The sequence below is a fragment of the Channa argus genome, chromosome 14, assembly GCF_033026475.1.
Source record: "Channa argus isolate prfri chromosome 14, Channa argus male v1.0, whole genome shotgun sequence".
NCBI lineage: Eukaryota > Metazoa > Chordata > Actinopteri > Anabantiformes > Channidae > Channa > Channa argus.
In genome coordinates this window covers 15,788,537-15,800,808 of record NC_090210.1, presented here as the reverse complement: position 1 = coordinate 15,800,808, position 12,272 = coordinate 15,788,537, and the positions used below count along the sequence as shown (strand labels likewise).

The 12,272-nt window shown below is 38.9% G+C and overlaps 1 protein-coding gene across 2 annotated transcripts; it reads right to left on the bottom strand.

Annotated features, from left to right (window-relative positions):
- Positions 1–345: 345 nt before the first annotated feature.
- Positions 346–10,034, bottom strand: exoc3 (exocyst complex component 3). Of its 2 annotated transcripts, XM_067475149.1 has the most exons (17): positions 9,877–10,024; positions 9,282–9,308; positions 8,550–8,738; positions 7,977–8,196; positions 7,607–7,779; positions 7,302–7,514; positions 6,477–6,655; positions 6,081–6,197; positions 5,451–5,568; positions 5,228–5,353; positions 3,965–4,065; positions 3,662–3,772; positions 3,085–3,226; positions 2,440–2,562; positions 2,046–2,207; positions 1,667–1,788; positions 346–734 (listed from the first exon to the last, which is right to left on the bottom strand). In XM_067475149.1, exons 1-17 carry the CDS (start codon positions 9,883–9,885, stop codon positions 539–541), a joined length of 2,328 nt encoding a protein of 775 aa, XP_067331250.1. In that variant the 5' UTR covers positions 9,886–10,024; the 3' UTR covers positions 346–538. The 2 variants fall into 2 exon arrangements, with proteins under 2 accessions (XP_067331250.1, XP_067331252.1); XM_067475151.1 differs by lacking the exon at positions 9,282–9,308 and having other exon boundaries at positions 9,877–10,034.
- Positions 10,035–12,272: the final 2,238 nt, after the last annotated feature.

Sequence of the window (12,272 nt, the reverse complement as noted above, 5' to 3'; positions counted from 1 at the left end):
GTAATATTGCTTTGCTGTGATAACTTCATGTATTATCTTTAACGTTGTCTGACATCCGGCTTTCAGTTTGCCGTTGATTTGGCATGAGTTTTTACGTCGGATGCCTTTCCTGCTGCAACTCTCCAATTTTTTTAGGGCTTGGGACCTGCACCGAGGTGGCCCTTGATGGCTGGGTGGGGCCACACTTTGTGGGGTGCGATTTGATCCCGCGACCTTCTGCATCCCAATCTGATGCCCTACCCATTGAGCCACCAGGCCTCCCTCTCTTCTGTGTCACATGACACACGAAACAACAACAAAAAAGGAAGAAAACACAAGGAACCTCTATTGGTAGTAATACCAAAGTAAATTTTTAGAATTATGATTTTATTATTCTGTTAAAGCAGAAGTAGGATTAGTGAGACAATAAAACAGCACATAAAACGGGTGAGAACAGGAAACACAGTAAGCTAAGTATACGAGTGTCTGGTAAACAAATTTGCTTATGTTAATGTGTCTAAAGGTGCTGAAAGTGGAAATTTTATTGTGGCAACTAGCTTTATTTGAGCAGCTTTGCAGTTGCCATGGAGGTCATGGTAGTCATGGTGATGGTGGGCACAGTGATATCCTTAAAGATAGGTTGGCTGACAGCAGAGGAGGACACTTTATTCTCACTGAGGGTTCCGATGATCATCTGGCGCATTTCTCTGCTGGCATCGCCACGCACTGCCAGTAATGCTTGAATGTGTTCTTCCCTACAGAGAACAGAAAGTACAAAAAGCAATATTGAGGTAATGTGGCAGCAATGTGCTCTGGGTGGTCAGATGGTAAACCATAAAGTGTAAAAACTCATTAAAGCCCCTGGAACTGGGTGCAATTCAGACTTTATTACTGTCTACATTTTATTTCCATGTGCTAAGTTTATGGTCTGGTACTGTGCATGCTGGACCACCGTCTCACAGTAGCCCTATCCCCAAAGTGTTCCACAAGATTTGGTTCCCCTCATCCTCATCCTTAGTCTACTCCCACTCGGAAGCTTCATCAGATACTCTTTCAAATACTCTTTTCTTATATGAAGCACAACCAAGTCAATTACTCTTTCTATCCCATCTTGCTTTTATTCTGTAAAGCATCTTTGTATTCCTTGAAAAAATTTAAACTCCCATGGCAGCAGCATCAAACACTGATTTCTGTATGTTTATACAAACCACCAGATTCCCAAAATGGCTTTACAATACACTAAATCTATTCTGTTCATTGTCAAAATCCCTATTATAATTCATTGCTAAATGAATGTGTGTGTATGCAACCAATGCTTGATCTGTTGAGTATTATCCAGGCATGTACAGATGTCTGTATGGGTGAACATAAAATCAAAAGTTGCAAGAATAAACTTGCAAGGTTTTAACTTTCAATAAAGAAATCCCCTCAGGATGGCTCAAAAGGCTGTACACTGTTTCTCCCGACTATGTCAATGAATAGAAGCTGTACAGCAGGGTGTATACTGAAACTGCAATTTCTTACAATATGTAAACACTGCTGTATGGCAGACTTAATATTATACTAACACAGTACTTCTTATTCGTTTTAAAAGGCAACAAGCTGTTAAAGTGTAGAAAAATAAATTATTACTTATTAAACATACACCATCCTCAGCCGTGTTAACTGGCTGACACCATGTTCTTACCTGATGTCGGGATATTTAGACACCAGTGTGGTGACCTCCAGAAACAGCAGTGTGGGGTCAGTTAGCTTGAACACTTCAGCGATGGCAGTGATGGCACCACAAAGCCGGTCGGTATCTTCCCCCTGCACACAACAATCAATCAAGTGAACCATGCTCCTCAAACTGAAACATGTCTTCCTAAACTGTAATTCCGATTGGTTAAAAGAGGGAATCTCACTCAATCCCTTTTAGCACCAACTATCTCTGGATCGGTGCCATTGCTGTTTTGTGGATCACAAGAGGCATTAACAGCACCTCTCCACAATAAGACAAGTTTTAGAAAATGTTTATACAAAAAAAAAAAAAAATAGTACAGAGAATTCATTATATGTGAACTCACAGCAGCCAGTTTCCTGAAGAGGAACTTAAACTGATCAGCCTCTTTGATCATCCTCTCAGCTCCGTCCTTCCTCTCGTCTGCGTTCTTAAAGGTGATCCTCTTCTGCATAACTGCTTTAATATACTCCATCACCACCCTGCGTAGGGCCTCACTTGTCATCTTCTGCACACACCACAGTAAATGTGTCAGAACATCATATAATGATCATATATGTGTTGTTATAATTACAGGGCGTCACAGTTCTCCTACACAAACAACACTGTGAGAATATATGAACACTGTCACACACTGGATTTAGTTTACAGCCAGTCTGTTTAATCTTACCTCACAACAAACATTTCCATTAAGTTTCATAGGAATTCATTAAGCCATTGTGGAAAAAACATGCTCTCACCTGATTGAAAGGTTTCTTGATCTTGTTGAAGTCATTAAAGTAGTCTTCCACTGTCACACAGATGGTGTCCACAGCATGAGAGCCAGTCAGCCACTTCCTGGTCAGTAACTCATTCAGGTGATGCTGGTTGATGCAACATTAAAATCAAATCAGTAGAAGTTTTTTTTTTTTCAAAAGCAGTACAATTTATCAAGCTGTGGTCTTTTTTACTGTTTAAGGTTACCATCAGGTAACATAGCGGTATATCTGATTTTCTCTACTGTAAAGGGATTTTACTGTTAGGTTTAAAATGCATTGTGCAACTCAACCACTTTGGATTTCTTATTGTGTGATAGTATAGGTCACAGCAGAAGAAACTTACAAGTCACAAAAATCTTTTTCCCAAAAATATAAATGTAAATTGCTAATAACAATTTGCAACTGCCAATTTAGCCTCTTGTCATATCCTCAGTGACATGAATGTAAATCAGCAGAATATGTGGAGATTACACCCCTGAGCACATGTATAAAAAGATTTGCAGCAAAAAGTTTTTCTGTGCACATATTTTAGAAAAACAACAAACTGTCTTGTTTAGAAAAACTTACATAATGAGAAAAAAAACAAACACTTCAAATGTGACGTTAATATAGTTCAGTCCTTCTTACTTCAAGATCAAGGAAGACTTCATCCAATAAGAACTGACATCCCTCTTTAGCCACCTCACTGAGTGTCCTCTCTATGGCAGCGTCACTTTCAGTGGGCTCTGAAGACTGAGAGTACTTTCTCTTCAGACTGTTGATTGACTCTCTGAGGAACACACAAAATCACCGTCAGATATTGCTTTACTGTAAGCACAGACTGGAATAATATGGTGATGAGATGAACTTCAGTTGGTCTTAGAGAATAGCTGATCTAACACTAAATCCTCGCATAAAAAGTACACATGGCACTACTGCTTCTACTGTGTAACTTTACAAATCTCAAGCATCATTCTCTACATACTTGTTAGTGCCTTCCCTGAGCCTGCACACTGTATATTGTCTTCTTTCTCTTTATTTATATAGTCTCTTTCATTTCACTTTTACGAGGGTATTGCTATAAAAGTGCATATAATATACCCTAAATAATAGGTTATGGTTATAATGAAAATACGTTCAATTGTCATTACGATCAAAGTTATCATTTTCCAAAAGTGTAAGTAAAATATTAAATGTAAGTAAATATTGAAAAAGTGAATCTTACTTGAAGGTTTGGCAGTTGTTAATGATGGCTATCATGTACTGTACATAACACTGAGGCAGCTGTCTGTCTCTCAAGTGTTCCTCTTTGTAGGTCACCGCTTCCTCCCTGTACCTACACACACAGACACACACAAACACGTTTACATATGAGTGATGCTAGAATTACTCCAGCTGCTGATTAATGTTTGCAGAAAAACTATTTTTTCTAAGGGTATATTAAAAAAGATTCAGACAGACATTCGTAATAATTGAACTTGAAACTATGAATCTATCAATCTAAAACTGGGTTTTATGAAAAAGGTACCTGATAAGGAAAGAGTTCATCTGTCTCAGGCACAGCTTCAGAACTTGCTCTTTGAAATCCCCATCAATCTGTGCAGCAACTTGCAGGTTCTGCTCAAACATCTGATAAAGAGTGAAGTAAAGACATATTCAGATCAGAAATATCTTGATGATTAGAATGAATAATATGGTTTTCTAAGTTAAAGTTTTTTGTAAAACATAGAAGCAAGAAAACACATGGCCCTTAAGCATTTAAACCTATATTTTGGTCCACCATACCATAACTCATCGTGGCTGAATTGCTATTGCAAAAATTTCATAAACCACTTCACTTAAAACACAATATATTCTCCAGATCTGCTCATACCTATACAGGATCAGGCCTACTCCAGCAACCCTACAAACAAAGGAGCCTATTACCTATACGGCACTTAACACCCCACTCCCAGCTGACATCAACTTGCATTTCACTACAGAGAAAACAAATCTGTAGATGTAGTTAACCAGGCCCAACAGCATATAGACCCCCACCATGCTACACTAGGATAGCTAGCTATCCTGACTCCCTAACCATCAGGATAGGGTCTCCACAATGCTGTGGTCTTTTTTCCCCTACTTCCCACAGTGAACACCAAAAGATTGCATCTTAAGTCATAGGTCCATTGAGCTCCTGAAATTTGGGCTCACATCCGATGTTGACGAGTCTTCAAATAGTACAGGTGACAGATGGACACACCTGGTAACCTGGTGCAGCAAAAACAATTTAGAGCTCAATGCTGTAAAATCCGTGGAGAGGATTGTGGATTTCAGATAGAAATGAGCACCACCCACCCCACTGCCCCCTGTAGCTTTCCAGGGAACACTGTAGCAATCCAGGAATCACATGTTCTGCATGACTTCAGGAAATGTTCATGTTGGCTGAGCCTTTTCATCCAGGACAGACACTGTTTGAAAACTCTCCCCCAGCAAAGGTCTATCAGGTCTAAAATCTCATGCCACAAGGAAAGTTTTTCCTCAGACTCTGAACCCACAGCCTACTACAACTGTGCCACATTATTGCTACTGCTGCTATGCTGCTTCTTTGTTACTTCTCTTCTATGGTCTCAGGTTGTATCTGTATACTGGCTATATTTATCAACACTGTTTATTTAAATCTTCTGTATGTGTATCATATAACTGTGTGAGAGACAAATTTCTTGTATAATAAAAACAATTTGACAGTAAATTTCTGGTTCTGATTGTCATTTGGATTAAAAAGTCTGTGGTGAGTGTATATTTGTGGTACCTGAAAAACAATGGCGGGGAGTGTGGTCTGATAGTATCCATCTTGGTCAGCTTCAGGCTCTGTTTCTTTCTTCCAGTCCTTCTTATCAGTTTCCAGGGCTTTCCGAAGCCAGCCTGTTATATTAGACTGAAGACACGCACAGTTATTCAGGCTGGATCCACACTTTAAAATGGTTAGCCTTCATCAGGTTAAAAATGTTTAGATACTTGTTAGTGGAGCTTACTGTGAAAGTCTGGACATATTTGCTAAGCAGCTCGTTCACCACCTCCTTAGGCAGCAGAGCCTCCAGCTGGTTGATGTCACACTCTGAGCGGAGCTCTGGGTGGCCCATCATCTCCACACTGAAACACACAAGCACAGACACACAGATCAGATACATATGCTAGTGATTCTTAAAATGACCCTGTGATAACAGTTAATATAATTTAGTTGCAGTTTTCCTAAAAGATATAGCAACATGTCTGTTCAAGGATAACCTTTAAAAACCTCTTTTCAACAAACACACAACATACAAATAGTATCTCTTTGGACTCCTTCCATAACATTGTATTGTATTATATAAAATTGTATTGAATTTAGGAATTAGGCCATCTCAAGAAAGTAAGAAAGGGTTAAGCGTACTGCATCAAGCACTTTCAAATATTGCACAATAAAAATCTAAATTTACAAACTGGTTTTTGACTATTGCTGTCCCAGTGTGCATTAAAAATTCATAAAACCCCCTTTTCTAAACGTGCCAGTTTTATCTGTGTGCTAGTGACTAATAAAGTTCTGTCTCCCAACAGATGAATATCCCATAATAAGTACAACAAACACCCAGCGCTTGGGAAAATTGGTTCTTGAATGTCTGTACCTCTTATAAGTGTTTAGGACCCAGGTTAAAAGGGACACAATCTCATTAGACTCCAGGTCCTCAGCAGCCAGTTCTTTGACACGATTGGACACAGCATTGTGGTAGAGACGGAAAAACCTGAAACAAACAGTTAGTGAAATTACTGTTTACACTAAATTAACACTTGGTAATGTAACAGTATTCAATATATTGTTTCAGGGACACAATTTGATACACAGATGTTCAAGAGAGTATAGCTTTTATTTGCATTTCAACTTGTCATAATAGTACAAATTTCTCTTTGAGGTGTTTGGAAATGGACAGTTTGGTAAAAATGTTATTTTTTAAATGTGATGTGTGTTTGGAACCTGCACTGTGCTGACAAAACAACACACTTGTTCAGTTTGTGTCTGTTACCTGTTGAAAGTGTCGTAGTGTGGGGGGAAGCACTGCACCATGAGGTTCTTAACCACGATAAGATCATCCAGAATATATTTTCGGGTTATTTCAAGAAGACGAACCAGCCACATTTTATCAGCCTCTTTTGTCACTGCCTGGGTTCCTTCAATGCGGGTGCTGACTGTTCCCTCTAACACCTGCAACAAAAATAGATCAGAGAGTTAAGAAATATATAAGTAGTTAAAAGGGTGAATCTCTAACTCTAAGTAAAGATGATTGAAAGTTTAACAATTAGTCAATAACCAATGAATTCTAAATTGCTCCATCCTCACAAAATACATTTTGTTTTTTAAGTTTTATGCAAGTGCATGGACATTTTGAACTACATAAATAAATTTAGTTATAATATATAAATGCTAATTTAATTTTGAGTAGAAAAACATAAAAGACAACAGCAGCCAAGCAAAATCAGAACCCCACCATTGGAGCAAAAGTGGGCAGGAGGAAATTTTGAGATAAATAGGCAATCAGAGTTGCATGTAGAAAAGGGAGGGAGTTAAGGAAAAAGGACAAATGAAAAGGGAAGAATAATTGAAAAGAATGAAGAATTAAAAAAACAGCTGGGTAAGAAACAAAACGTTAAAAGAAACATTAGAAAGAAGGAGTGTATGAATAGTCAGAAGTAGACAATGAGTTAGGTGAAGCTAAAGAGTAAAAAAGAGGATTGGTTATACAGACAAACTATACTGGAGGAGCAACCCCAAAGAGTCCAAAGACATAATCTACTTTGTTCTTCATTCAGTACTTAAATAGCATTATTCTGATATATCACTATCCTCGTACCTCAAACATCTTGTCCTTCCACCGTCTGGGTCGCCCAGGTGGTATAAACGCAGTCTGCTTCTTTCTGTCAACCATACGTCGATCGATCTTCTCCTCTCGCTCAATTATGCGAACCACTGACACCAGCATAGTAGGGTCACGACGAACTGTTCCCATGGCCCTCTGCAGTACCATCCATAACTGTTTGGCCAGCTCATCTGACAAGCCCTGAACCTGGACACGAACAGAAAGACATAATAACTAAAATACCTTGGACTGGTGTCCGAATGTTCCAGTCATATTGAAAGAGCATCACTTGAACTTACATCTTCAAAGTAGATGGAGATAAGGTTCATATCACTTGTGTTCTTGCTGTCCATACGATACTGCTCATACATGAGGTCATCCCGTGAACACTCAAGCTCCATCAGCTTCCGGTGGGCCTGCAGCAGCTCCCCCTGCTCTATCAGCTGCCGTGTCTCTGTCACAATTTCTGGTACTACATATACAGCAAAGTCACAAACATATACAGAACACTGAGTGAGAGAAAGCAGGAGACAACTCTATTGAACCAGATCTTTTTTGTCCTCATCAGATGAGTCAAATGGAAATCTTGCCCTTTTAAACAATGGGGGTCTACGGTAACATGACACAAAATCATTTGACATTATTATTGTAATGTTAAACCAAATTTACCAGAGAAAATGTTTTTAAGGTTTTCAACAGCAGCAGCCAGCTGACTGTGTTGAACTACAGCGTCCTTGACGTCTTTCAGGTTCTCAATGGTATTGATGCTTTGCCTCCAGTCTTTGTTCACATCAGCCAATGAACTTTGAATGTCTTTGACATCCAGCAGGGCACTGTGCAGCTGGGTCAGTCCAGTGCGAACACCATCCAGCTGTGATTGGATGGCTGCCTGAGGAACATAGGAGACAGTCAAGACACAGAGTTTACGTTTACAGGGAGCCTTTCACTTCTCTCTTAGGAGGGAATGCTCAGATCACATTTGCTTTTAAACACATTCACACCTGGGAACTGTCCAGTACAACCATGGTCACTACAATGTTACTGACAGGGAAGTGCTGCAATCACTTGCCCCATCTGTCCTGCTGGGTTGAAATGGCAGCCTTTCTATAACAAACTGGTTCTCTTACATACTTACACCACTGCACTGATTTGAGGAGAACTGGATTTTTCCATTTTTTACCCTCTACTGACAAAACACAGTGTGCATAGTGATCTGTACTGTACTGTCTGTTAACACATCACCTTCAGCCTGGCTTCCACAGAAGCCTTTTTTCGAGCCTCTCTTCTTCTGTACTGCTCCACTTTGTCCAGCTGGTCTGATCTCTGCAGCATTCCTGCCACACGCTGCACTGCAGTGGCAACGGCCTCGCGACTTGTTTCCTCCATAGTGTGTAAAGTACCAGAGGTATTTAAAGGCTTCATGACAACACGCTTGAGAGAGAAAAATACACATGATCACTAGTCCGACCAATATACACAAAGAAAATGCTTTTTTTAATTATCTATAAATATCATACATAAATGTCAAACTGAAATATTTTAGTAAATCTATTTGCAAAAAATGCAATAGGCTGCTTCTCGCCTATCTGGTAAATAATCATCAGGAGCTTAGCTCTTTTGTACGCATTTAGGACCATCCCGTGTACATTGTAAATCTTAATGTATATCACTGGCTATAACTTTGTCCTTTTGTCTTTGGGGTTTTTTTTTCTTCATTTGTACAGCTAGTTGTGTACCAAACCACCGAGACATTTTCTTTGTAAGTAAAATCCTGTGGTGGGCAAGAAACCAATTTGTCATTATGAGATGCTTTTTTAATTTCTTTTGCAGTCATATATCTGCAGCTTGTCTTACATTATTACAAATCTGGCTTAGCGGGACACTGTTTCCAGATGACTTTTTATACATTCTTGAATGCTAACAGGAACAAAAGCTAAATGTTTATTAAAGACAATACAAAACATTAATATTCACCAGGTGCTTCAGCATGTCTTTTCTCAACTGTGGGTAAAAACAGTAGTAGTCAAACAGACTTTATGGAATAGCAATTTGTAACGTTATAATGCCGGTGTTTACTGATGCATTCAATTCAACAACTTCTGAAAAGTTGACAGCTCACTGGAGCTGAAGTGTCTTCTTTATTATTCCTGTCACATTACTGGTTACATTACAGGTAGTATGCAACAGCTGTGATTAAACCTGTTTATACTGTTATGGAGCCCTTTACCTCGCAAACACTACTGAATGGCTTTACTAGCACCAGTGTAGCACGGGCTTAATTTACTGCCGTAGAGTGATAAAGAAACAGTAGCTGGCCGTTAGCTAATGTAGCCATGCATTAGCTTCGACAGCAGTGGAAAAAAAATTTACTGTAAATAAAAGTCTCACATAGAAACAACAATTAGCTACCCCGGTTAATTTGTTTTACCGTTAGCTAAAGTACATATCTAGGTCAATGGGTGTATCTATTAGCATAGTGTTAGCTAACAGCGTTACAGGGGAAAAAAGGTTAACCCTATTTTAGAGCCTGTAAAACGTCTCACTACACAAACCCAAGAAATATTCTTACCTCTGGCATTTAAAGTATAAACGTGGGGAAAATGAAATGCATATTTATAGATAGCGTTATATCATAAGCGGAGCTGTGCTGTGTTGTTGTGGTTCCACTTCCTCCTCCACGAAGCTCCGCCCAACGCCAGCTGCTTCTTCTTCGTCGATTTTAGCGGCGGTGTTTGTTTGGTCCAACGACGCGGATCCTGCAGCCAGTTGTGCACCAGTGCAAAGTTCGCATGTAGCCGGGCAAACACCGGCAATACAAGTTCTGTGGAACCCAAACATACACTGCATCTCCTGGTCTGATTTCCTCCAACCTCCAATAAGTGTACAGCCCTGAATACTGAAGTTATTTTCTGTACCAAAAAACAAAGTACAGTTGGCACAGATTTTAACTATTGTGACAAGGGGTTAATCATTTATTAGATTTGTATTGAGAATCTTTATCTCGAAAAAGTAAGTAAAAGCTGTAAAACAAATGTAGCAGAGCAAAATTGCAATATTTTCCTTCTGAGTTGTACTGGAGTAAAAGTAAAAATAGTCTAAAATGAAAATAATCATGTTGGTGTTCAGTACGATTATCATTTAAATTACTTTTTTAAATTAATTTTTGTTTTGTTTTATAAACCTGTATTTGCAAAATGAGTTTAGGAAACAGCTACTGAGGCACCCAAAGCAAAGCCCATCCCTGTCCCTGAGTCGGCACATGGTTTGAAACCCAGAGCATTTTAATTTAGTCAAATATTAGTTTAGTGACTGTGAAAGAGGGCCAACATTGGGATGCTTTGTGTTTGTCTTGAATATGTTTTTTAAAATTATTTAAACTCAAAACACATGACAGGGGAGACAAATATTACAAATGCAGGAAAAAAGGGGAAGAGAGGGGGGAGAAAAGAGAAAAAGAGAAAAAATGTCTGGGAGAAGGGCAACTGCAAACTCTTAAGTAGTTGTAGTACAGGAGGGGATGAAGACAACAAATGGTATATAGGCCTTTGTACGTGTGGTGGAGAAGTTGTAAGAGAAAGGGTCCAGCTCATTTTGAGCCAAAGCAGTGTGGCATCCTCTAGTTTAGCTAATTCTTGATCTTACTGCACACAGCTGTATGTCAGGTTGACTGTGTTTCTCTGTTTGCAGAACAAACTGTGTCTACAGGAATACATTGGTTCCAACAATTGGATGTAACTGTCAAAGTGTCATTTTTTCTTTATAGAATCCACGGACTTGTGGCAGCGGAACGATTTTTAAAATTCACACAGCAGTAACTCCAGATCAGGGAACATTTGAAAATATCAGCAGTGTAAGTTTGGCTGATTGAGTCCTTAGACCAAGTTGAAATGAAGCAGCTGTAAAGAGTTCACCCCCACTGTCTTCAGCCAATCTGTGTTGCTAGTTCCGGAGGCTTGAGGCAAGACACGAAGTAAGAAAAATATATGTAAAAAAAACAACCATGTAAATCTTTGGAACCCTCACTTTTCTAACATCAGCACCTATTAGAAACATATCTCGACACTATCCAACCTGCTGCTGAGTGACAATGTTAATTAAGGTGTCCACTGGGCAAAACAGCTTTCAATTACTAGAGCAAAAGCGTTTTCTCAAATTTGAGATAATTAAATAATGAGTAATAACAGCACCAGTACACAATGACCTTCTGGCAAATTGAACATAAGCCTCCCAAATCCACAATGGCTGCAGAAATAAATTAGCACAGGTAATAAATGCGCATAATTGAAACTACACTGTAGAATAAACTAATATCATACTCATCAAGTGCTGACAAAGGTTTCCTTTTTTCTGTGTGTGTTAGACCGACTCTAAAAAAACAACTAAAAAAAGCATGAAAAAACGCTCCCCAATATCTATGTTACATATGAATAAAGAATCGCACTTCATGCACGGACCATTGATAACTGCATTTAGTATTTTGTTGTCCATTGTGACTGATTAAACGAATGTAAAATTTCACCATAAGTTGTGTTGCTTGAGGGAATGTTTTATAAGTGCAGAAAACGAAATATGTCATTTTGGGTGTAGTGAGCTTCTGTTTCAGCTCGTGTGTTTACTGTTCTGAAAATGTTACTTCACATTGGACACAAGTGTCAAAGCAAATGAGAAACACTAAGTCAAACGGTAAAAGCAGACAACACTTGGCCTTATTGTTTCAGAAAGTAGTTCCTGGTGTGACCGACAGGTGTCACTATCACCAACCATTTAGATGTTTGCAATTGTTCCAGTTCCACCAGTTTTACCAGTCTCAGCCAGAGGCAAAGTGTGGGAGACATTGAGCGAATTTTTGGCTTGCCAAAACAACCAAAAAAAAAAAAATAAAAAATTTAATTAAAAAAAAAAAAAAGGGGGGGGGGGGGTTCATTACAACTTTTGCACAACTCCTGATATGTTTGAAATGCATCA

What these genes read in the sequence shown, in the direction of transcription:
- exoc3 (XM_067475149.1), bottom strand. An exon ending in GGAAGGACAAGATGTTTGAG is followed by an intron (nt 6,656 to 7,301) that starts GTACGAGGATAG and finishes TTTTTGTTGCAG; the next exon opens with GTGTTAGAGGGAACAGTCAG. An exon ending in CACTACGACACTTTCAACAG is followed by an intron (nt 6,198 to 6,476) that starts GTAACAGACACA and finishes TGTTTGTTTCAG; the next exon opens with GTTTTTCCGTCTCTACCACA.